This window comes from Harpia harpyja, chromosome 11 (assembly GCF_026419915.1).
Source record: "Harpia harpyja isolate bHarHar1 chromosome 11, bHarHar1 primary haplotype, whole genome shotgun sequence".
NCBI classification, from domain to species: Eukaryota; Metazoa; Chordata; class Aves; order Accipitriformes; family Accipitridae; genus Harpia; species Harpia harpyja.
Genome location: NC_068950.1, coordinates 40,838,746 through 40,864,628, shown reverse-complemented (window position 1 = coordinate 40,864,628; position 25,883 = coordinate 40,838,746). Strand labels below are relative to the sequence as shown.

At 46.0% G+C, this 25,883-nt stretch overlaps 1 protein-coding gene across 4 annotated transcripts; it reads right to left on the bottom strand.

The window, feature by feature from the left end:
- Positions 1–832: 832 nt before the first annotated feature.
- Positions 833–24,803, bottom strand: PRKAA2 (protein kinase AMP-activated catalytic subunit alpha 2). 4 transcript variants are annotated; one of them, XM_052802392.1, is made up of 9 exons: positions 24,653–24,803; positions 18,260–18,401; positions 16,119–16,212; positions 14,575–14,719; positions 13,610–13,697; positions 10,812–11,036; positions 8,944–9,448; positions 7,070–7,196; positions 833–6,824 (listed from the first exon to the last, which is right to left on the bottom strand). In XM_052802392.1, exons 1-9 carry the CDS (start codon positions 24,744–24,746, stop codon positions 6,586–6,588), a joined length of 1,659 nt encoding a protein of 552 aa, XP_052658352.1. In that variant the 5' UTR covers positions 24,747–24,803; the 3' UTR covers positions 833–6,585. The 4 variants fall into 4 exon arrangements, with proteins under 4 accessions (XP_052658352.1, XP_052658355.1, XP_052658353.1 ...); XM_052802395.1 differs by having other exon boundaries at positions 24,678–24,803; XM_052802393.1 differs by lacking the exon at positions 24,653–24,803 and adding an exon at positions 24,133–24,377.
- Positions 24,804–25,883: the final 1,080 nt, after the last annotated feature.

The following is a 25,883-nucleotide window of genomic DNA, read 5'->3' as shown; positions in this document are numbered from 1 at the left end:
TCATGGACAGATTCCAATGCATGTACAGAAGGGAAGTGCTTGATTGATATGGGATGACTCAAGACAATACAAAAATGCTTTACATATAGCAACTTAGATTTCCTCAGTTAAACCACAGGTTGGCTATATTTAGGTCAAGATACTGGTCAGGAAATTAAATTCTTCCTTTTTTCTTGTATTGCCTTGCTGGTACATCCTAAATATATCAAAACTTGAAGTAATTCTCATGTGAATTTTAAATCCTGTTCCTCCACGTTCCTTCTCAAAATGGAGAGCATCAGGATAACTGTTCTGATTTGCTGAATCTGAGCAAGAACCGAAATTTCTTAGAAGCCAATTCTGTATCACATAAATTGTGTAAAAAGGAGAGTGTGGATAGGGACGAAGCTGGAGCACTCACTGCAGCTTTGTGCTTTAACTGGATTCACATCCCTCTGCATCACAGGCAGATAGGAACTAAAAGTCCCCAGTCCCGTGTCCCCCCCAAGGGCCTTTCCTGCAATGGAAGGTTATTTTTGCACAATATCTTTAAAATCCTTCTCTCCGTGCTTTTGCATAAGGAGCCGAGATCTGAGTCAGCACAGGTCCACCAGCTCTGCTGGATGCATGTTAATACAGAAGAAAAACTTTGGGCCTGGCTCCTGGCATGTGTTTTGGGTTGGGGAAGCTGTTTATGTTATTCATGTATATATTTTAATTCCCCTCCCTGCCCCTTCGCCCCCCCCAAGCCCTGGGGGAATCCGTGGCCCCACAGCCGGGGTGTGCTGGGAGCATCTCCAGAGGGAAACTCTACCAGCCAACCCCAGCCTGCAAAAAAGGACTTTGCAATAAGTAAGTTTTAAGGATTTGTTGCTTTTGTCTCTTTTCATCTCTGAGTTTATTAAAGTGCAAATGTCAACCATGGAGACAGCTATCGCATGCAGTGCAATACACCGAGAAACACTTTCCACACCATAAATGGAAGGTAAAAGGCTTCGTTGTGATTATCTAATGCACAGTTACTTGCACAAAGTACAAAACTGAACCTAGGCTCAGTACCCTTCCACAACAGCTAGCCCCAGAAAGTACTAAAGCAATTAATTTGAAAACAAAACTTTCTCCAGTCCATCAGCTGACAAAATAGAAAATACCAAGAAGGATGGAGTATTTATAGAGCTCAGGGTTTTTTCCTGAGCTTCATGTTAATTATATGTTTGAAGGGATGCTTATACTCAGAGCTTTTTAAAGTTTGGTATTTCAACCAAAAACCCTCATAAATACATAATATCATAAATCATAAATACTCCTTATAGTACGAAGAAAAAATTGCAATGGACTAGTCTGGTTCATCTCTCTCATAGAGCTGAGGTTTGTCTGCCCAAAGATGCTGGGCCATGGACACTACAGTTGTCCTGGGATTCAGTTTTGCTTTGTGCTCTAAAAGAAAAAAAAACAAATGCATTGAGGTACAAAACACGTGAATATAACATGATACAGAACACATGAACATGCTTTCAGCAACAAGAATAAATATTACCATGTCTACAGTATCTACTTCACAGCTTCGTGAGATGAGGATAAATAAACTATTTCAAAACTTGAAAAAAACCAGTGAGATGAGTCCTACAAATTAACTTTAATTTTTAAATTAAGGCAGCTTCAGCAGGAATTTCAAGGCTTCTGTTGAAAACGGACTTTTTGTAACACCAAAAGTGTACTCGTGCTTTGCAGATAGAGCTCTGATTTACCGTCCAGCTCGCCTAATTTTGATGATCAAAATGAGCAAAGATATGCGCACCGAATGCATGTAATAGCAGGTTTGCTCTCTGCAAAAGTCAGTGTTTGGTCAACAGGTATAGTGTGGGAATTCTGAAAACCGGTTCATCTCTCAGGCATGGGAATGAGGTACCTCTGAATGAATTGTTAACTCCATGTCCAAGAGGCAGACTGGAAATTCAGAATTATAGGAAGCTGTTGCGTTTTCTATAAGTGAATGATGAAAAGGAATATGTAAGGGAAGGGCTAAGGAAGCCAAAGGAAAGCACTAAATGGAAAGCCCATACCAAAGTAAGACCTTAAGAAAGGTGTCTCTAGTAGGTACATCACACACCTGAAACAAAACGGATCCTACAACTTTCCAGTAAAATACTGCAGGAGCTGGAGCAGGGATTTTTTTGGCTCATCCGAAGGGATGGATGTGCGATTCTTCTTCCCCCTCTTCTCTTGGCTAATAAAAGGGTGAAGCCAAATAATTGCACAACAAATGGTACTTCAAGTATTTAGAAACACGGCCTGCCATGTCTCACCGGTGGGATTCTGCATAAGCTGGGGGATTTGTGCACCTCCTGAAATAAAGCTGCGACTTCCAGCAGTCCTAATGTTATGTCGAAGGCACAAATTCATGTCCTGCGTATAGGTCTCTCTTCCTTCTATATGAGTGCACAGAAGATGACTGATGGTAAAGAGCAGTAAAATGAAAAGGAGTAGACAGAATGGTTATTTTGTTTGAACTTCATCTATTCCAATACGAATGGCATAATAATCACACCAAAAAAATGTATATACAACAGATACTAACCAGTTGCTTCATTTTTTACAACACTGCCCATATATACCCCTGTGCTTGTCCACACCTTATGAAATGCTAAATTGGACGCACACGCTGAAGATGCATTTCTGACCCGTTAAGAGAAAAAAAAAAAAAATCCCGCTGCCTTCACCTGCTCAGCTCTGACTCCTGAAGATAAAACTGCCCCAAACCCCTTTGGCACCAGGGCTTTGGCCGGGGAGGGTGGAAGGGCAGGATGCTCGCAGCTCCCGATGCCACCTTTGCTCCCTTCCCTGGCCGAGGCTGCACTAGGTCCGACGGGGTCAGCTAAGCTACTCATGGGCTTTACCTAGAAGAGGGTGTAAAAATATCATCCCCTTTCTCCAGGTCCTCTTGCATGCTGGGATTAGTGTGTGCGATGGCAGGTGTCCAGGGCACACACCTATCCTGCTGGGCAAATAAAACTGAGAGGCCAATGACAGGGATGCTACCTACTTTTTATATATATATATATATATATGTATACATATATCATATATACATAGATATATATTTGCCAACTAGTACAGTACAAGCTATTTCTGAATTAACTCATCCAGGAGCTGGAGGTTAATGCTGGAGCCTATCCAAACTCTATCATCTATGCATTTTGTCTCTTTCTCCCCATTGGGCTGAAGCAAAGTTTGGGTGAGTTTGTAGCTTGCAAAGCACAGCTGTCCAGTGGCTTCTGAAGAATTGCACTTGGAGTAATTCAAGTTTCTGTAGTTCAAATACATCTACCCTGCTTTTCCTGATGCTTGTGCATGTACCAGCATAACTGAAAAAACCTGACCACAGTGTAACAGTGTAAAAGTTAAAACTTTTCCTCTGGGAAACGTAACCGGAGGTCAGCAGCTTCTTTGCAGCTGGGAACCAGAAAACAGCCTATCTGAAGGTAAAATAAATTAAAAAAAAAAAAAAAAAAAAAGTGAAACTTCTCAGAATATTTCAAAATGCAGCATGGATTTGGGTAAGGCTGTAATGGACGGTTTAACCCGATGTGTTCATCACGGAAGTACTTCCATCAGTCCTGCTTGCTCCACTGCCTCTGCTGACATCGAGCAAGGAAATTGCTTCGTCTCTTTGCATCTCTCCATATGGAAAACTGAGCCACTCTTACAGCCTTTGAGGCAGGACTGGTTTTGCAGATCCATATATGAGTTAACGTCTGCATGGGTCCGATAAGATGCCAAGTGCCACAAGGGCTTATTCTACCACCTAGAAATCCCACTCGCCTCCAGGAAGCAAATATTTCCTCCTAAGGGCTTTTGCTGCTGCTTAGTACTATTAGTTCTGCTGGGTAGGAAATCCCAGAGGACAAGTGTCATTTTAAGGCAAGACATCTGTACATCTACCTGCTTCTGAACCACAGATTATATCTAACGCACCAGCCCCTTATCGACTGGGCTACAGGTGTTTCCAGGACAAGCGACTTGGCAAGATGCTCAGTTGTGAGTGACGATTTAAACAGCCTTTTACATTTCAAATACATTTCCCGGTGGGGGTATAGACACTCGCAGCTGTTTCCTGGATGGAAATGAATGTCTGTCCCTACGGCCGCCCAGCCGCCCTCTCCTGCTCCTTTCCAAAGGGGCTTATCTCCAGCACCCAAAACCATTTGGGGCTGTTTGCTCAGCATTTGCTCGTGTCTCAGCAGTGATCCGAAAGCTGCTAAAGAGCTGGGTGCTGCTCAGCTTTGGCTCTGGGGTGGGTTTTTTTGCATGCAGGAGTCTGGATTCTCCATCTTCGCCAGGTAGAACCCACTTACACCACAGCACTGGAGACGTGCATCATCTGATAGCCACCAGGCACAGTACCAAAGCCATCCTCCACCCCAGAGTATTTATTTAATAATGATAATATAATAAAAAGCTCGTTACAAAACCTAGGAGTACTACAAATCTTTCCAGTATTTCTTTTAAAAACAAAATTGTTCTGCTGCCCGGTTTATAATCCAGCCACTGCTGTGTTGGATTTAGCATATGAGAACTTAACAGCAAAACTTTTTTTTTTATTTTTTTGGAAGCTTTCTACTTTGTGCGGCTTCTGGGAAAATTGGAACTGTAAAGTCACATTAGTGAGCATCCAAGCATAATCTGTAACAAAAGTAAGGCAATTTTGTGTTTTTAAAAAAAAGGGACTTCAAGCTGAAAATGTCCATTTAACTGCCAGTAGATGGCAAAAATATACCGTATTTGTCTTCATTACCTAAAATGATTAGTACAAAAGGCTTAATGTGTCGGTCTCTTCCTTGTTTCTCATAGAAACTTGCAGAAAGTATAAATTAAAGTGCAACTGTACAAAAAAAACTTGCAAAAAACCTTGTTGGGTCATAAGAAGCTATCAAAAAGATGGATTAAATTTTTTTTAAAGTTGAATGACTGCATACCTGGGACCGGCAAAAGCTCTCCTTTGCTTTGTTTCTTAAAACAAAACAACAACAAAAAAAAACAAACCAAAAAACCCACCCAGGATTTTTTTGGTGAGGTTTTCATAAAGATAAAGCATTTGTTCCTCGACTGATTAGACTATTACATTCCTTCGCAATCAAGTAAATGGAATTAAATACCATAGCAAAGCCAAGCAGATGCCAACGCTGCCCATTAGATTAAGCCTATGTAATCAAAAATAATAATTCTTTTAAACAAAGAAGTCACACATGCATTAGAGTTCACCTTGAATAACGAGAATTTAACCTTAAAAATCCCCGTAGTTTGTCTTAAAAAATAAAATCCTGTCCTTCAGATAGCCAGTAGTAAAGAAACAGTAAAACTCTGAATTCAGATATCCCTGCCTTATCAGCGGAGTGGTGAAGGTCACAGTCCGGTGAGCAGCAGCGGGACAGGAGAGCCCTTCGGCATGAAAAGCGAGTCTCTGGCAGCGCGAAGCTGCGAGTGGGGAAGGCAGATTTTGGCAGTGATTTCAGAGTGGTGACAACTGGTGAAGAAGGATTCCTACGGGAAAGGTGAGAGGTAAATGCTTTGGAGCTGTGCGATGCTGCTGGCTCTCGCCCGGCAGTGATGATCCCCACCCTTGGGCGAAGTGTGGGCAAAGCGCTGGGTTTTCGGGGGCTTCATCAGCATCCTGCCCTCCGTCCATGGCTCATCGGAATCCTACTTGGGATTCGGCCCCTGGAGCTGGCGGTGCAGCAGGGGAGGGTGAGCAGGTTGGAGGAGGGGGCGACGGTTAAGGGCTGGAAAAAAGGCAAGCAGCCTTCACCTTTGAATGTGGTGAGCAGGTCAGTGCCGTCCAGGGCTCTCAGGAGGAGGAAATAAAGCACCTTATGGGACGCTCCTCTGCGAAGACTTGACACGTGGAGGCTTTCCCACAGCACGTTTGCAACAGGACCTTTGCACATCCCACCTTCCCTCCCCATCTTTAGCAAGGGAAAAAAAACAGAGGGGAGGGATAGCGTATTGCACTAGTGCAGAAGCGTCTAAGCAGCTGCTAGTTTTAGGAGGTAAGTGTTCCGAGAGGCCGGCAGCCCTGCCGGCACCCAGGTGCAGATGCTGCAGAGCTACTTCATTACCCCTCCGCTCTGTTTCGCGTGGCTCCTGGTCAACCCCTCTGACCTGGCTCAGCCCATCCCACCCCTGCTCTGCACAGCAAAGGGGATACAACATCAACCTCACTGCATGCTACCTACATCGCAGAAAGCTTGGCCGTGGCTCCATTAACTCGGGATGAACCAGGGGGAAGGCATTTTCCAAAAACTCAACGATACATTTGCTACTTTACAGCCATGCCAACATTTCCCATTCAGTTCACTAGGGAAAAAGGGGTATTGGATACATTTCACCATGGTATAATGAGTGAAATGAAGTTATTCTTAATTTCCTTAGTGCCTTGTTAGAGGGGAGTATGTTTTGGGTCTGGAATTGGCTCTGTGTCTCAGGCTATGGAGCGGTGAGGGGCGGAGGAGGAGGAACAAAGGAGCAGAAACAAGGAACGCACAAGTCAGACCAGATCCTCACAGTGCAATGCCGTGTGCGGAGGGACTGGTGCCTTGGTGAAGCCCGTCAGCGAGCCAGGGCCATGATCAGGCTGGCACACATCTCGAAGAAGTCCATGGTGTGGCTCCCCAGGCGCGGTGCCACCGAGGGGATGCTGCCGACGAAGGAGCCGCTGAGAGAGCCCATCAGCGACTGGCACTCGGTGGCCGCGGCGGCATCGATGCTCAGCCTCGGCCGGTGCAAGCCGGCAGCAGAGCAGGAGCGCTGCGGCGTGGACGAGCCGGACCTCTGCTCCATCACGTCGTCTTGAATATTAAAAAAAAAAAAAAAAAGAAAAAAGAAAAAGTGGCATTAGTTTGGCATCCGCAATGCATGTTTGGTAAGGAACTAGTAACAGTAGTGGAGACAAATGGATCAAAAGGTCTTCCGCTGACTTGAAACAGCTGCATAAGCATTTTGAAATGCAAAGAATGATTTAAAAATTTTTTTAAACCTCCAAACTTGCCATTTTATGTGTTTTACATCTCGTGTTGCACCATTTCCTGCTTACCATCGATGCTTTTGAAGTCCAAGAGATAGCTGCGGTTGTCAACCTGGTAGAGCTGCAGGCTCATCTTCACGTAATTGCCCGTCACTGGGTTCTTACGGCGCACTCTGAGATGGTAGGAGTTCACCACCTGCAACAGGAAACTTGCTTTCAGGAGTAAGATTCAAGGTAGCAAGAAGAACAGTTCTTTCCTTATTTTTTTCTAAATACTAACAAGACATCTTCTGAGAAAAACACAGTTTCTAGAAAGAACAATGCCTATAAAATTAAGCAAACGGCTTCATATCCTATTTCTTCCTATCTTTAAAAATGCTACTTAGGGCTCTGATTCACCAGCTGCTGGCAGACGAAGCTGCTGTGGCCTGTCTGCCAGGCATCAAACTGATGTTTGCTCCTCCCTCACCAGCAGCAATGGCCATATGAGCCAAAAAGGCCACTCGTGGACCTATGTACGAGGTCCATGCCTTTGAAACCTGGGAAGAGTAACCTCTCCCACCAGCACAGCTAAATTCAGTGTTCGTGAATCAGCCTTGAGCTGTGTATTTTCTCTTGCTGCTTCCCACCCCACAATCTGCTGCATCTCGTTTGCAATGAGATCTTTTCCCTGTGCTATATTTATGAAGCAATTACATGGATGGGAAAGTTATTTTGATGAAGAGTCACATCTGAAGTTATTCTTAGGGTGGGAAAGACTATTGTGAAACCTCCTCGTACAAAATAAGCTCCACCGCCTACATGAAGACGTTGGGCTGACTTGGTTTGTGAAGCTGTACCAGAAATACATCAGGTTTGTTCGCTCTCTGTAAAACCACGCAGCTAACAAATGTCTGGCTGGTGTAGGCATATGCATCTGGAGACGGTCCATCTCCTGGCTGGTGCAGTGAAATCAGGTTTTGGGGCGCTACTTGGCTTTAAATATGCAATATTATCAAAAATAAGAAGGAGATAGGAGGCTCTGATGAAGCTGCACAGTGACCTTCACACTGTACAACCCTTGGGAGGGGAGCAAGGAGGGTATCTCCTCTGGTGATGAAGATCTGGGCTGAAATTTTCCTTACCTTGCTCCCAATGACTGCACAAGGCTGCTGTGAAAGGCCATGAGTCAGGAGAGCTCAAGTCAGTGACTGCACCAATATTTAGGGAATAAGGCTCAGCAGAAAATATTAAGGGCTAACTTAGGGATTTATTAATTGGTCTCTGAAAAAGATTGTGACTAAATGCTGTACAGCTCTGAAGAAATATCAGAAGTGAGTACTGCCAACTAAAATGTCATCTGGGTTTAAATCAAGCTTCAACAAGCTGAGCCCTAAACCGGGGAAGCAGCAAGTGTCTGAAAGCACATCTGGTCCGCGAGCACCACTCTGTCTCTCCATCGAGGAAAATTCCACCACGTCAACGTCCAAACTCTGGTCCCCAACGCCCCCCCGCCCCTCATCTGTGCATCTTTTAAGCAGCATATCGTGCCATTTCAGCACACGCGACTGCTAGGACCGAAGCAGAAATAACGAGAGTTACTTTGCTCAGGAGCCCTCGAGATGACTTCGCAAGGAATTAGCCACTAAAATTAGGAATGTGACTAGCTCCTCTTATCCCCACAGCTAAACGAGGCAGAATCATCTTTCCAGTACAGAGGCTTAGAGAATTCAGAAAGAAAACTCTTATTTCATGGCACAAATAAACACCACAGATATTGAACCACAGCTAGCATCTTAATTCAGCGTGTTTGTATTAACAAGAAATAACAGGGATAATGGCAAGGTGCAGGCATTTATTTGGACACAGGTGAGGCTGTAACCATACTTATTAACCTCCCTGAGCAATTCAGCTCATGAGAAAAAGACCTTTGAAAACCGCTACGAAGCACCAGCACTCCCTACCTTCCACTCGAAGTCCAGCTGCTTCATAGCACGGTACACCTCGGCCATAATGTCATAGGGTTTGCTCTGGCTGCGGATTCCCAGGTGCCACTTGGCCTTTTTGACAGTCAGGGGTTTTGGCTTCGTGGTGTTGAGGGCATCCAAAGGACATCGCGCTTTGGGACTGTCCGCTATCAGCGGCGGCATCCGCTCGGGGTGCGGCTTCACCCCGGGAGGGATGTGCATGGCGCTGTCGTCCATGAAGGATCCGGTGGGGGGGCTGGAGGCGAGGTAGAACTCGCTGGCTTGGTTCATGATCCTCCGGTTGTCGATGACGAGGTGGTAAGCCACCGCCAGCTGGTCCTGAGGGTCACCGCTGTACAGGCTGTTCATCACCTCCGACTCCGTGCATTCAAACTTTTCACAAACTTCCCGAACCGCGTCGTCGTCAATGACGGTGGCATCATACGAAGGGTCCTCTGGGAACAGGTAACTGGGCAGCTCCTCCTTAAACCACTCGTGTTCCCTGGGGAAAGGCAGAGAGAAGCCACCGTGAGCTCTGTCCAAGGCAAGCTGGGGCAACCACTGCCACCAGTCCCCCGCTTGCTCTGGCTAAGACTCATCCTCAGCTGCAGATTGGGGAGCTCAACCCAGCCCTGCATGATCCCCCCGGTACTGCAACAGCGATGACACTTTCCAAGCACGGCTGCTTGCTCACTTGGCTTTGAAGTAAGACCTCAGTACTTACGAGATGCTCATGCTTTTTGATTATTATGGGTCTGATAGAGATACAGAGCATTGACGCTATCCAGGTGCCTGATTCCCACCCATTTACAATGAAGTCAATGATAATTAAGTGGCTAAATGCCATAGAGAGCCTCGTCTATAGGTTCTACATATCAACTCCTCTAATATGTAATTAAATCCTCTAGTCCTAAGGAATTAAAAAATAAAAAAGGCATTTTACTTGGTTTTACTTGAAGGGTGAAATTTAGGCCATCCATTGCAAATGCATTAAAAACCTGAGAACTGAAAGTCCTAGTTACATTTATGTATATGCTTAGCACACCAGCTAGATGTAATGATTATTATAAATTTCATAAAACACGTATCAGGCTCCAGTTTTACAAAATATTTCTAAAATGGCTCAGATAGATTGTGAGAATTTTGAAGTCCTACTACCAGCCATGAACTTTTAATGATCTCTGCAGGCACAAATAACTGCTGAAGAGCCCGATTGTTCCCTTTACCTTGAATTTCCAGAGTGATGCATGCAGATAAAAGGTTCATGGGCACTGCACTCATTGACTAGACAAGAAAACTATGCTGCATTTAAAGATGAACCATTTGCTCACATTTTAAACTATATCCAATATTTACGGATTAAGTTAGTAATTCCTGTGTTTCTCCTCCTTTTTTATTGGATAGACACTAAGTACAATGATTACCCTCTTATTCTGAACTGGTACCTGGAGGGAGGTGGTCTTGAAATAAAGTAATGAAAAATGGCTGGTGGATATTAAGTTCTTAGGATTATTGCATGATATAGCTGGTTTTGCTGAGCGCTATTAAGAGATTTTTGAGGCTATTTTATAATGCAATAAACCAGCATTTTTTATATACATACATAAAATATATATAAAATCATCACCCTTGTTCATCATCACCCACTGCCAGCCAGCAGCACCCACCTCTCCATCAGCACAGAAGGGTGCAGGAGTGCTCCTTGAATCACTTGGGACAAAAACCAGCTGGATTAGCTGATTACTCCTGTAAACCACCCTGCCCACCTGCCAGCAGGTGACCCCCAGGACAGCCACCACCCTCTGCCACCGACATGCCAGAGCCCCCCGAACCCAGCCAGCCCACCCCATCCCACCTGGGCTGACCTGATGTCCTTGATGGTTGCTCGCTTGAGGGGGTCAACCTGCAGCATGTGCATAAGGAGAGTGGCAACGGAGCGGTTGAGGTATTCGGGGATGTAAAACACACCTCCGCGGATCTTCTTGAAGAGGGTGGGGACGTGCTCGTCGTCGAAAGGCAGAGTGCCGCAGAGAAGGGCGTAGAGGATAACGCCGCAGCTCCAGATGTCCACCTCCGGGCCAGCGTACAGCCTGCGCGAAGGCAAGGGCAGGAGAAAGCTGTCACCACCCGGTCCTCCTCTCCTTAGTTGGGGTGCAGGACCCACCGGGCGAGCTGGGGACATGCTGCCAGCTCCACCGGGGCCGGAGCTGCAGCCCACCCCAGGGCTGCTCACGTGGGTGCCCCCAAGCAAACCTGCCGAAGCCAAAATCACTCAGGGGTGAGGGGAAATGACATGGCAGAGCTGGTGCTGGCTGCCCACTCTCCTCCGGATGGCCGTGTACATCCCTGCCTCCGCCAAACCCTCCAAAAAGCCAAACCCCACATTTCCAAGAGGTCTGCCAGGCTGTTTGCTCCTTCGCCCCAAGGGCTCAGCCAGCAATTTCTGTTCGTTCAGCGAGGCAGGTTAAACGGCAGCAGATACTATATCTGCGAGTGTTTATTTTCGGTTGAAGTTTGTGTGCTGGTATGCAAGCGCTCCCACTTCCGACAAGCTGCTAATGTGCTCCCTGGCATCACCGAGTCGGGACACCCCAAATATAAGGGTTTTGCTGCTACTGCTTGCTTGCTTGATTTGTTTATCTCTTTTTGCTACAACTGATGCTTTCTCAGAGATTTTGGGAGGCAGTGCTTACCCTTAGACTGTAAAACCCTACCAAAATACAGAGATTGAAATGGAAATACAGGAGTTTCTTCATGAAACCTCAGCATCCTGCACTTGCTCCTCCCGAAAAGCAGCGCCGCAGACACACCGGTGTCCAAAAAGCGCCGGTCATGCACGCAGCCATTCTCTGACCACCACCAAAACACTGGCTCTGCTTGTCCAAGGGTGAGACTTTCCCTGCTGAGGCCAGGGACAGCAGCAAAGTCATTTTGGAAATGCAGACAATTAGCTAGATGTCCCCTTGGTCTTGCCTCCATGCCCAATTCCAACAGATAGGAAGCCTGATTCTTTTGCTGATAACTGCATTGCTTGAACTGATGATTGGACTTTGAAGCCCAAATGAGATGCACTTTTATGATTCTGAAACTTGAGCTGGCACGCTCTGCTGCTTTTGTGTTCTACCCACAACCAGGAACCGGCTCACCCCAGCTCCGCACACCCACTGGGAAGGTATTCATCCCGCTGCAGGAACAGCACATCATGCCTCTCCCCCACAAATGCAGCTCTCGTATGCTGCTATAGCTTTGAGAAGAGGACAGCTTGGCATATTAATCAGGGGTAAAAAACTCAAGCCTCGCTGACACTGTAAGCGGTACTGAGGCGGGAGGGCTGCAGCTGTAGCCAGTGAAAAAGTGCAACATGTAGGCTTGATTTTGTTTTTCTTTCTTACTTCTGTTGTTAATAAGCTGTATTGCCTGTACCCTTGGAACGATCAGGCTCTGCATACAGGGGCTAAAGCCTTCTTGTTAACCTGCCATGTGCTTTGTCTCCTATACAAACTGAAAAAAATGTGCGTCCAGCCTTTACTGAAAAGGACATGGAAATAATATTAATACTTGTTTGGAAGGACAGTAGAGTTTCTGGCTTTGTCCCCCTCTTGACAATGAGGATTTACTTGCTTTCGCATGTAGAGCTGTAGTCACAACAGGGTTTTTGGATGCTGGTCTAATTCCTAGTATACTCTGCCAACACTTGCACTGGTGTAAACAGGGATAAAATAATCATAATCACAGCAAACACACTTTGAACAAAATGTTGTATTTAAAAGCTACAGTTATAGGCAAAAATACGCTGGATTAGGAAGACTAATGCTCATGCAAAGGGTGATTCAAAAACATGGGGCAGATAATGAGATGGGCAGTTTGAAGGACCATACAGAGGACTGAAAACTTGAAAATCTGTATTTGCAAGCCTTGCTATGCTATTATAGAAAGACTTAGGGAAATAAGTACATTCTATGTAACTTAGGTTCCTGACAGTAAAATATGGGAGGTAACACCTCTCTGTATCAACATCGTAAAGTCCAATTCAACCTTGCAGAGTGTGTTCAACATGCCATGTGTTGTACAGATGTTGCATGCTGAGAGATGCAACTACACTGGAGGTTTGTCAATTCAATTCATCAATTCAAAACAAAGTTATGATGGTTGAACCTACTGCCACGAACAAAACCCTAGCTTAAGGAACCAGAAGACAAGTATTTTCAATACAAGAGTTCAACAGTGTAGGGAAGTGATTAAAGATCTTCCTGATTCTTCTGTTAGTGAATAGTTTTACTCATTAACACTGTGTTTTATATTATAGGTGGGCAGGAGAGAAGGGAGTGGCCTGGAAAAGCCTTTCCAGCTGAAACCTCAGTATTTGCATCCAAAGAGTAATTTTCACCCTCTTTAATTAGCAATATAAACAGTCAACATCTGCTGTTAATAATTCCTCCAAAGTAAACATCTTTAGCAAAACATGGTTTGCTATTACAGCTATCGAGAAATGTTATAACCAAGAAAACTTTCAGAATTTTGCCAGTAGATTCACCCAAGCATAAAATACAGGCTGGAAGGATTCAGCTGCTTTTACTAGATGTGCAAAGCTGTTTCCAATCCCAAGGACAAATTTAAAGACGATGTGCTCACATAGGCTCTGATTAAAAGTGGAACATCCTACCTTCCTGAGATGACTTCAGGGGCTGCATAATTTGGGGAACCACAGCTGGTGCGTAGAAATTCGCCATCTGACATCATGTTGGACAATCCTAAAAACAAGATGTTTATTACATATTGATGTTTGATGTGAAGGTCCAGCCACAGAGGACTCCACGTCGCACAGAGGAGGAGAGGTATAGCAAGTGGAGGGGGAAATTTGGAGGGGAATTGTTGACATAATTTAGATAGACTCCTTTGAGCTGATTTGCAAATAATAATAATAATAATAGTTATTATTATCATGTTATCATTATTATCATTGTTGTTGTTGTTACGGTTATTTTCACATCCGGGGAATATCCACTCCAGGCTAATTTTGCTTCTCTAAGTTGCAAATCCCAGAGCACAGAGGAAAAGGGACATAATTCATGTCAGAGCACTTATTTTATATGGGAACTGTGTGGGGATGTGAAATTAGTAGATCTTCAAAAGGATTTATCATTGCTAGGAAGGCCTCACCAGGACTGAGCTGGTAGCCCAGCTATTTCAATCGGTAATGCCACTTAAAGACTCCTGTTACTGCTCATTTGTAAAATGAAGTGAGGCCAACAGCACATGGTCAAACATACGGAGAACACACATGAAAATAAATACACACAGCCAGCTCACCCTGGAGTTAACTGCACCAAGTCTGTCTTAAACATATATTAGCTAAATCTTTATATTAGGTGATTATATTAAAACATAGCAAAGATTTGCAAATTACTTTGCTGCTCCATTCTTAATGCCAGTACAGAAGCAGCGTACAATAAGTAATCCCTGCTTTTGCAACAAGGCCGGTGTTTATAACTGTGGGCTTTTCAGGTACAGCAACTGCTAGTGGTTAGGAAAACAGGCTCTGGGTTTTGTAAGGCGTGCTATACAGACACGCTCCAGCAAGCACCTCGGAGCTGGCTGCATTTCTGGAATGCTGCTGGGGTCACATACCAAAATCGGCTATCTTTGCATTCATGTGTGCGTCCAGCAGCACGTTCTCTGGTTTCAGGTCTCGGTGGACAACCATGTGTCTGTGGCAGTAATCCACCGCGGAGAGAATCTGCTGGAAAAGGCGTCGAGCTTCTGCCTCTTCAACCTACGGACGGACACAAGGGGAAATAGTCCTGAAGGTTGGTCTGCGTGCAGAGCTGGCAAGGGAAGGTTTGATTTAGCAAGGAGCCAAAATGTTCCAGGGTGCAAAGAGAAAATCACAGCGTGCTTGTGACCAGAAGCAGTAAATAAAGCAGATTGCCCGCCTTGCATTTTATAATGTGCTAGTGTTTGCAAATGATATAGCCCAGAGATGAAATCAGAAACCTAAATTTAGCTGAGCTATCAAGAAGAACTTACTGGTGGCACCTATGAAGCAATGGCCTGCTGTTCCAAGGGGACCAGTTCTGCTATACAGCACATGCAGATCGAGGCTAGACGAAACACGGCAGAGGATGCTGCAGGGAGCAATTCCTCCTGGACAGATGGCTTTGGGAAAAAATGCTGAAGGTGGAATATTGTGATGATTTTAATTACCTTTATAGCTCTATTAGCTATAAAGTTGTATGAGCTATATTAGAGAAATTATATTTAAACTGATGAGGAGACTGATTATTTTTACTGATGACTTCCTAAAGACTCTCTTCAAGAAAATTTTAGTTTCTGAATACAAGAGTTCAGAAAGGATCCAAATTAGTCACTGAAAAGATCCAGATGGGTAAAATGTGCTGGAAATCAGAACGGTACGTAGAAAAGTAAATGGAGTCAGCTCCATCGACCAGTGCACTAAGCTAAACCAATTTACTGTAAACGTATTGATTCTTGCAGTAGGGAGAGAAAACCTATGATGGGCTGATCCTTCACCTGAAGCCTTATTATGGATGTCCACTTCAGCCCATTTTTATCTCCTTGCCCTGCGATTGCTCCCTGCCTATGAGGATGTCCACAGGTCAGACACTAGTGAATTTTTTGGTAACCATAATATCACATTTCATAGGCTCAACCTACGCCTCAGGTGATTTATACCCAGCAGGATTACTGGCATTTGAAAATGTTGTTCAGATAAGCCACATCCTTAAAAAGTCTTCAAAAAACCTGACGTGGAGCCAAGGGGGAGTCTGGGGGAGGTGAATGACTGGGATGGAGACCACACCAAGTGGTCTTCCCCTCCAATGCTGTAAATCTGCTGCTGAACTGTGGGGGTTTTGACGGGCAACCCATAGCTAAAAATTATAAAAATATGCCAGTTTTCCAAATATTTGCACTAAGCAACACGTTACCTTGGATATTTTGGTTTGCGTATCGAAATACATCAGAGAACGTTGTAAAAAATTGCACGCAACTTTTGTGCAAGCTGGGTACAAGACAGTCCAGATGGGATTGCTGTGAAGCAACTTCTATTTTGGGCCTTAACCTTAACCGCGTTCCCTTTAGCAGTCACTTTGCTTCTAAACACCATCCTCTTCCCACACAAGTGTTTGGGCTGACACGGTACTGGCACTTACACGTCCGTGCTTACAGATGTAATCAAATAATTCACCGCCAGATACATATTCCATGACCATGAAGAAGTCTGTTGGCGTGCTGATGACCTGGTACCTTCAAAAACACAAGCGGATTTAGAAAAAAAAATAATTAAGAACAGGGAAAGGCTTTTAAACAGATTATTAGTTTCACATCAACCCTTAAAATAAGCATTTGTTTGGATCTCGCATTTATAATTGCTTTCCACTTCTGAAAAGCCATCTCTTATTTCAAGTATAATCTTTCACTTGTCTATGAAAGGATCTCTTTCACAGACCTACGGTTTTCCTTCAAGCTTTTAAATAATCCTCTGAAATCTCTGCCAGACAATCCTATCACATTTAGGACTGTCCTGACTTTCAAATTTCCATTTTGGCTGAGCTCTGCAACAACAGCTTTAGAAATGAAGGCTTCGTTAGCCGGGGGCAGGGAGTGGGTATATTTGGTTTCCCTCATGTCAAGGATAAAGAAGAACACTAGACACTAGAGGGAGCTTCTTTTGGAAAGGTATAGAAATGAAGATGAGCACCCCAAAAAGTTATTTTTCAAATATTAAATCCCTCTATATTCTAGAATGGGGGGAGGGGGGAGACTATCACCCTTAACTTGCAAATTTATTCTCCATTTTCATTCAAAATGATCCCTGAGCACTGCAAAGGCATTTCAGTGTCCCAGCTGGTATGAATCGCCAGTGATAAGCTGAGGTGGATGCAGCTACAGGAATTTATAGCAGCACCAGCTGAGACCCCCCTCTGTTTTATTTCAGATACATTGTTTGTTTGCTTTTTTTTTTACAGCTGAATTTCTGTGGGTTGTAATTTGAAACAAACAGACTTCAAACCGTTTTCAGAGATCAGCAAGTGAGCAGGTGATAGTCCCATATAGATCAATAGTATCAACCTAATTTTTCTGAAGTGCTTTGGACACAGACATCTAAGTTATTGTTAATTGTCCCACTGTTTCTTTTATATACGTGTAAAAAGCTACTGAAAGGGGAAGTTTATGTACCATGGACTCCTCCTCACCTCTTTTCTTTATCATTGTATTTCACGACTGCAGTATGTACCATAGGACACTGATACTGTTAAACTGAGTTTAATTTTTAGGCTTTAATACTTTGACAAATGTGTGAACAGGCCTTAAGTTGCAGGATGCTGGAAACACAGCTGAGGACTCTTGCTGGCTCTTTCGTGAAATAATACCAAGCTGTTCTCCAATAAATCCATGGAACTGTGAAGTTACTCTAAAGTCAACAGTTGCTGCATGGTTAGTTATTTAACTGTAGAGAGAATTTGTTTTCCCTTGCCTCTAAGCCCCAGGTATTTGCTATATCTCATGCCAGTTTTAAGGCTGACCTAAATGTCAACTTATCCTTGCAGTTACCATTCAACAGCTTTCTTTTATAGAAATGCCAAAGATATTATCGAGTGCCTCATTAATGTGGACTGGCTGCACAAACTGGGGATTGAGAAGGAATCCCAGAGGCTGGAGCGCAGGTGCTGATTTACAACTTAAATTCAGGTTCATCAGAGTGGCAACTTTGAAAACTTATGTCTGAAAAATAAATTAAAAAAAATGTTCCTTTAAGCTCTGGATAATCAGGCCATTAAAACATAAATCCTATTGACTTCAGGCCAAGGCTTTGCTCTACGAGCCTGACCGTGCTGCAATTCCTCAGGCACGATTCTCGGCAGCTTCAAGTCTGGAGGTATGAAGCCTAAAAAGGGTCATCACAAAAACTCCTAATAGCATCCCAATGCAGGAAAGCCCAGACCTTCTCTCTGCCCCCTTATAATGGCCTCTGCATGGAAGAAAGGACAGCTTGGACAGGTTTGGCTGAGCAAAACTTGATGCAGGGACATCGGTCTGTTGGCTGTTACAGTAACTCAGACTCCCAATGGAAGAAACATCTTCCGTCATTTCTCAAAGCATCAGCTGTGTCCCCCCATAAGTTAGTGGGAGACTCTCGAAAAGCAACGTTTGGCTCTAACATGCAAAAACTTGACCACATAGCTAACGTTTTCCACTGCTCTAAGCCATCTCCTGAAACCAAGTCAACTGTGTACGTGAAGTCTTTGCAGATGGAGGAGTAAGCTGAACACGTGGCAGAAAGGGTACTTACAGTTTGATAATATGAGGGTGCCGGAAGAGTTTAAGGTTTTGAATTTCTCGTTTGATCTTCCCAACCACATCCAGGCTGCGTATTTTCTGTCTGTTGAGTATTTTTACTGCTACTTTGTGCCCTGTCAGCTGGTGTTCGCCAACTATTAGAAAGAGAGCGTTGCAAAGTCACTAAGCAGTGTAGCAAGATTCATACAAGCAATTTAGGACACTGATTTATAAGCAAAAAGCAACTCTTGAAGGGAAAAAAACCAAAAGATGAGGGGGTGAACTATTTTAAACTTAGTTTTTGTCTCTTCACTTTATTGTTTTCCCAGTGGAGTCATGGAAGAGGGAAGAGAGGGGACTTACCTGCAAAAAACACTCAAGTAAATAAAACTGAGTGAGTTACTGGCGGAGGTCATACCCAAAGCTAATTTGCAATGATTTATAGCATGTAAAAGCTAGATCAATCAGGAACAGATATATTTAAATGGCAGAGGAGAATCTCCACCGTAACACACTGGTTGATTAAATCCCTAATAAACCCAGTCTTAAAACTAGACCATCACACTTCTTTTAAAGAATGACATAGGGATTTTCCCTGCCCAAAATAGGACTGCAGGATTTGCATTACTAAAATGAATTTCTATTTATACTTTCTCAAGCGTGCTTCTCGGTTTGATGACAAGCTGCAGGAACACTGCTGTACTGCAAGAGCAAATTCTGGTTTTAGAAAAGACACAAACTTCAATATGGGCTTGTGTAATATGCACTTGGTGCATTGAGATTCTCATGCTTATCTCCTGTGTACAGGGACAAACAGTAACCACAAACTGGGATTAGCACCACTGTCACTGGGGGAATTGCACTAACTTAACAATAACGTGAAATTAATTCAGCATTTGATCCATTTGTTATTGAAAAACAGACTATACAAAAAATAAAAAGCTCCGAGGAATCAAGACTTATATTGAAGTTAACAGCAGAAACTGCTTGAAAACTGTCAATTGGATATTTATATCTAAAAGGGTTCCCTGGCCTCAAGCTACCCCTTCTCAGTATTTTCTAATGTGATATTAAAAATGGTGACGTACGGATGGCTTTCTAAAGACTGCACAGAAAACCTGCTTACAGTAAATATTTGTGCTCTCTAATTATGAACGTTACCCTTCCAGCAATAACACAGAGCGCAAGGAGTTAATAATTATGAGCAAACCTTGTTATTACATTATTAGACTCTGTAATTTTGGAGGCTCTAATGAGCTGATGAGAAGCAAACGGCATAAGCAGACGGCATGAGAGGGGCAGGGCGGCAGTGCCGGCGCTGCTCAGGGCACGCCAGGTCACTATTATTAGCCACCAGATAAGACCTGCCGGAGATTCTTGCCTCAATAAGAGCATCCTAAAAATAAAACACTTTACTGCCCTTGAAAATTAAAGCACCACTTTGCATGTCCATTTTATTCCTCGCAATACTTAAAACTACTAGATGAGAAGAAAATAAACTAAGCTTTGCAGTATAGATGCAATTTAGGGATTAGCCGAGGGCTGAAGGAAGCAGATAATTCCTCTTGTGCGGTGCAAGGAGAGCACTGTAAATAGTCCGAGGAGGCATTTTCCCTGGTGCATCCCTGGGCAGAGGAGAGCAGGGCAGTGCTGGGCCTGCCCCATGGCAGGGAGCAAGAGTCTGCAAAGCAGCACGTGCGCAAGGGGTACAAAAGCAAGCTCAAGTTTTACTGGGGCTTGCAAGGGGGCCAGGGTACAGCCTCTTTGTTCGCTGCAAGAGATTCTCCCCAGGTCGTGCCAATAGTAGTCTTATAAAGGGCACTGGTCTCTCTTTGCCAAGGTTGTCATGGTATATGCATGGTCTATGTTACACCAAGGCTGGGGAAGGCACGACAGAGGGGTGTAAGACAACTTCAGCAGACGTCTTTGAGATCAAATCTTTCACCAGCAGCATTTGATTTGGTCAGCTACAGCACTGCGAGCTCTCTGCTCTCTCTTTCCTGGGAGCACAAGAAGCTGTACTTTGAAAGCTGCCCTTGATTCACTCAGCTCCGTTAAAGCATTATAACACGCTAAGCCATTAGTTGGGAAACTGAGGAACAGCAAAGTAAAGAGGTTTATGGCTGAACTAGGAAGAAAACCCTGATTTCTGCCATCCTTTGTTTCAAGACAACCCTTTCTGGCCTTATCCCAGTATATGCTTTGAAAAATTTTTATTATATGCTTGGGGAAAAAAAAAAAAAAGGCCATGCCCGGAATGAATAATTATTGTTTTTAATACCACTGCCGAATAGTTCATCTCCTTTCCATCCATGACAAACAATGTGTAACGCTGTGAAGGTTTGCTAGCTCAAACACATTAATAATTAAAAATAAACAGTCTATTTTGTAATCCATCTTTTGTTTACAGTAAGCATTAGATACAGAGATATTATTGTTTCAGTCCCCAGCGGCTTGTTAAGCCTACTTGAACGCCTTGAGAGATAGAGACAAAGAGAGAACATAATTTGCTGTGTGCTGGGAGACTTTTAAGCCTTTCAGGTCTCTCCGGCTGCAGCCTGTAGATGCAGGAATTTTGCCACGGGGCAGGAAGGACAGACAACCTCCCCCCTGCTCACGGAGTCACTGTCTCTGACCCCACGTGCTGGAGCACATTGGTGGGATGATCCAGCCCCAGGATGAGGAGCAGTGGCAGGTCCCATGCCTCCCACAGGCATGGAAGGGGATGCTCGTGCGGCTCATCTCGAACGGGTTTGTTCTCTCCTTGCCCCAAGGATGGGCAACGGTGGTCTCGGGTGGTGGTGAGGAAGCCTTCGCCTTCCCTCTCACTACTGCCCCGGATTAAAAGCCCGGGGGGAGGAGGGAGGGCTGAGCAGCAGTATTAGAAAGGGGATTTGAGCATATGTCTTGTCTTTCAGTGACAAGTACTCAGGTAAGCTCCACCGCAGCTTAAAACCAGCAACCAGGGCTCTGCTGGGGTAAGCAGGGGAGATGATGGATTTGACACTGAGATGAGGAACAGCATTGCAGACTCTGCCACAAAAAAATAACAGCCGTAAGGGTTAGGCAGTAACGCTGACCCTAAACTCCAAAAAACAGCACCAAACGGGACACAGTGTGAGTGTCCTTAGCTGCTACCCCATCTGCTTGCCCATCTGGGCACGAGAACCCTTCAGCATCAGATGCTATTAAGGGAAGAAGGGAAGAGATATAACAGAATTAGTTTCTGAAAGAAGAGCCTTCTAATTTAGTTATTTTTAGAAGAGAAAAAATGAGGAGGAATACTGTTTATCCTACAGTAAGTTGCGACAATCATTAAAACCGCTCGACAGCATGTTTTTTTACAGCAGGTACCAACGAAGCCTACCTCTGGGTGCGTGTTTGATGCAGCTCAGGTAACGCAAGCAGTTAACATTTTTGCAAAGGCTTCAGGGGAATGTACAAGTTTATGGAGGGGCGAGAAAACTCCTTTCCTGTCAGCTGTGCCGGCCCTTATCTTAGCCCAAAGTTAAAAATGAAATCCATCCAAAGCATATATTTAGCAACACTGTATTAATTCTGCCCCAGTGCCACTTGCTGGTATGGTATATCATCCTTCCTTTCCCTTTCCTTCATCTGTTCAGTCTCCTTTAGTTTATCATCTTCCCTCCAACGCAAGGTTTGTCCTTCAGCAGCAATGGTACAGCGCCTGGGAAAATGGGATCCAACCCCGACTCGAGCCCACGGAGGTGCCATTCGTAACCAATATAAACATAACCCAAGCACTGCCGGTCCTTGACGGACCACAAATTGATCACCTTGGTGGCCAACAAGTGTGGGTAAGAAACCACCAAGTGACCACCGGGGACGTCGTGCGTGGCACCACGTGGAAAAATATTTGTGTTACTCCGCTGGATTTTGATTTAAGCTCTCGTTGCGCGAGGGCTGTGGTCACAGGAGAGCTCTTCGGGGACCCACAGGGTGGGATATGCCCAGGACAAACACAGCGGCAATTTGCCTAATCTGTTCTTACCAACCACCAGCAGAGGAGATGCCACCTCCTTCCTTCATTGCTTCACTAAACTCAAAATCCAAGGTCATTTCCACAGTTGTATTTTCTGCAAATTAATCTTATCTTTGGCCTGGAGGACAGGGCAAATAACTATTACCAGCTCTCCCTGTATTTGGCATAATTCTAGAGAGTAATGTTGACCCTTGGCATGAGACCTCCTATCCATCCACCACATTCACACCCACCACGTTAACTCCTGCCACCTTCTTCTCTTCTAACAGATGGTGTATGTTCATCACCATTTCCAGCTGGAATTTCAGTATTATCACCAAAATCCTGCTCTCATCTGCCAACCCATTTCCTCCCCTCCTTGCCTTGTATGGCCTTTCTATACACAAGATCAAGGAACTGAATGAGCTTACAACTAACCACCTCTTGCAGCATTTGGCTAATTTTTAGGAGGATCGGTTCACCGATGACCCAGGCAGTGCTGAGCCAGAATGAACATCCCAACAGGGCAGCAGGGACTTTTCCTGCCGTATCTCTGGTTTCTGATGGCTCAAAGTGACTATTCAGCTCCAGCCACAAATTCAAGCCATTTATTTACTTCCTCAATAATTGTAAACCGTAACAATTCTAATTTATGATTTCTTAACCTTGAGGAGGGAGGCAGGAAAAAGTGCCTCTTATAAAGAAGTCTTGTGCAAGGCAGAGCTTGAAGAAAACACATGAGCAACAAGAAATGTCACCGATGGCACTGGCCTTCTTAGTGCAAAAGCAGTTATTATAGACAACATATACAAAGCTTGAACCAATCAGGCAAAAATCTCTTTGCTTTTCTCATGTTTCTTGCTAACCAGGGTGAATACAGGTTTTTCTAAAGCTCATTTGATTAAAATGCAATAATTCTGTATAAATAGGAGATCTAGTTTCTTCATCTCAGTTTCTAATCTCAAGTCCAAATTTCACCTGTCAGTTGTAGTCAAAAATATTAAGGAAAAAAAAAAAATGTATAAAGGGTGCTACTTACCCAGAAAGGATTTTGAGCTAGGAAATCTCTTTTATGTTATTTGAAATGTTTCTTTGGAAACTGGCAGTTTTTACCAAAGTTGGGTCATATGTGGGGTGAGGGGTATTTGCGCTAGTTACTCCTGAAAGGTAGTTAAGGAAAAAAGGCTATTGTTGGCAGGCTTAATTTGGTCCGCGAGAAAAAAAGTGCCTTTGGAGCACTTTTTGAGGTCTGCTGGTATACATGAGTGATTTAAATGGTCCTTACTGTTAGAAGTATTTATTCCGATAATTCTTTAGTCAGTAAATTTGTGGTTTGGGATTAAACACAGCAATATATTTTTAGGGGCCTGATTAATGGTCACAGGTGGATTTAGCTCCAGCGGTTGCGGTGGTTTCTTTCCCCTGCTGTCAATTTTGGTTTATTTTAAAACTCCAGGCGCTGAGAGCGGGCACATCACCCCTTCGACCAGCCGCAGCACTGTGGGTAACGTCCCGGCGGGGCAGGGGGACACAGCTGCTCCCCTGGCTGGAGCTAAACCCATTTCCAATGAGGAATCACAGCTAGCCTTTTTGCTTAGACGATAAATTTCGGTTGGGTTTTTTTTTTTTTCGTTATACCTTGATTCAAAGATAAAATTTGCCCATAATGGCAGAATTCACAGGAAAAAGAAACACAAATCTTTGCACATCTCACAAGCTGGTGCCTTGAAAAGGCGAGTTGACTGTTTTGGCGTGAATGACAGCGGAATGAATCCCAAGGGAGCGGCTAGCCCAAGGCTGACCCGACCCCTCCATCCCTGCCTTGCTGCAGGTCTCAGCCCCGCGGCACCCGCTTCCCAGGAAGGCTGATGGACAGAGGGGCAGCAGAAAACCAAAAAAACCACCTTTTTGCTCCCGGTTCCTCACGCTGCCACGCACTCCTCGCCCCTCGGGAAAGGCAGGGGCAGAAGGGACGGCAGCCTCGGCGCAGAAGGGGAAGGATGCCTGTCAGTGCCCGCTTTGCCGCCCAACCTTCCCATCACCTTCCTCCTAGCCGGGGAGGAAAGTTTTGGCGGGTCCTGCCGGCGCTGGGGGCTACAGCGGGCAACGGCACCCCACCGCCCCGCTCCCGAAGGCCGCGCTCCGCATCTCCCACCGGTGCCCGCGACCCTCCCCGGCCCTTTTCCCCCCGAGAAGGGGACACCCCCCTCCCAGCCCCTGCCCACCGGGGAGGCGCCGGGGTCCGTCCGCCCCCCCCCCCCCACCTCCCCGGGGATGCTGCGCGGGGGAGCCGCTGAGGGGAAGCCGCTGAGGGGAAGCGAGGCCCGCGTTAACGGGAGGGAGCCGAGGCGGGGAGCGGCGGGGGGGGGGGGGGTAACGCAGCCCGGTGAGCCCGGCCCCCTCTCCGCGATCGCGGTACTCAGCTCTTGACTTTGCCGAAGGTGCCGACCCCCAGCGTGTCTCCCAGCACGTAGTGACCGATCTTCACCCGCCCGTCGTGCTTCTGCTTCTCGGCCATATTCGCCCCCCGCCGACGGACCACAATGCACAGGGCCGGCCCGGCTCGGCTCGGCTCGGCGGGCGGGAGAGAGAGAGAGAGAGAGGGAGAGAGAGGAGAGGGAGAGACTGAGGCGGCAGCGGCGGGGCGTGCGCGGCGGGAAACGCCGGCCGGGCGGGCTGCGCGGCCGCGGGGGCGGGGAGGAGAGGGCCCGCCGCCGATGCCGAGGGATGGGGGGGGTTTGTGTGTGGGGAGGGGTGTGGGGGGGGTACAGCTCTTTGGGGTGCACCTGCGTGGGGGTGACAGAGTCCTTGGGGTGACGCTGTCCTGAGGGTACACCCTCCTTGGGGGGCGCCTGCGTGGGGGTGGCAGAGTCCTCGGGGTGACGCCGCTCTCGGGGTCACGGGCTCCTTGGGGTGCGCCTGCCTGATGAGGACACTCTCCGTGGGGTGCAGCCTCCTCATGGTGCACCTGGTTTGGGATGGCAGCTGTCAGGGGGGGCATCTGACGGCTGGTGGCACCCTCCTCGGAGTGACACCTGCCTGGGGGGGGGGTACAGCTGCCTAAGAGTGACGCTCCTTGGGATGCAGCCTGCTTGGGTTGAACCCTCCTTATGGTGCACCTTCTTCGGGGTGAACCCGCTCGGAGGTGATGCCCTCCGTGGAGAGCGTGTGCCTGAGAGTGACACCCTCCTCGGAGTGACACCCACCTGAGGGGGAGGCTCTCCTCGGGGAGCACCCTGCTTGGGATGCGCCTGTCTGTGGGGGAGGTCACGCCTGGCTGGGGATGCAGCCATCGGAGGGTGACACCGCCCTTGGGGTACGCCCTGCTTTCGGTACACCTTCCTCGGGTTGATCCCTCTTTTTGGCGACACTGTTCTTGGAGTGGCACCAGCCAGGGGAGATGCGTTAGGCCCGTAGAGCACATCCCCACCGGGAGGGATGCTGTGGGGTGGGAGGCATGGCCCCCCACACACACCCTGCGAGGCCCAGCTATACCTGGGGCTGGGAGACAAGGTGGGTGGGTAGAAGGGATCGGTGGTAATTAATTAACGTGGGCAGGTGGGGGAGGAGGGAGGAAGGGCTGGGGGCTTGCGTTGGGGTGGTTGGGTAGCGGGCTGGAGGGGGAGAAGGGAAGCGTCACGGAGAAGGGAAAGGT

Coding starts and splice junctions, on each gene's coding strand:
- PRKAA2 (XM_052802392.1), bottom strand. CDS start 24,746: ATGGCCGAGAAGCAGAAGCACGACGGGCGGGTGAAGATCGGTCACTAC. Junction 18,402..24,652: donor CACCTTCGGCAAAGTCAAGA/GCTGAGTACCGC, acceptor TCTTTCTAATAG/TTGGCGAACACCAGCTGACA. Junction 14,720..16,118: donor ACATCTGTAAGCACGGACGT/GTAAGTGCCAGT, acceptor GTCCGTCCGTAG/GTTGAAGAGGCAGAAGCTCG.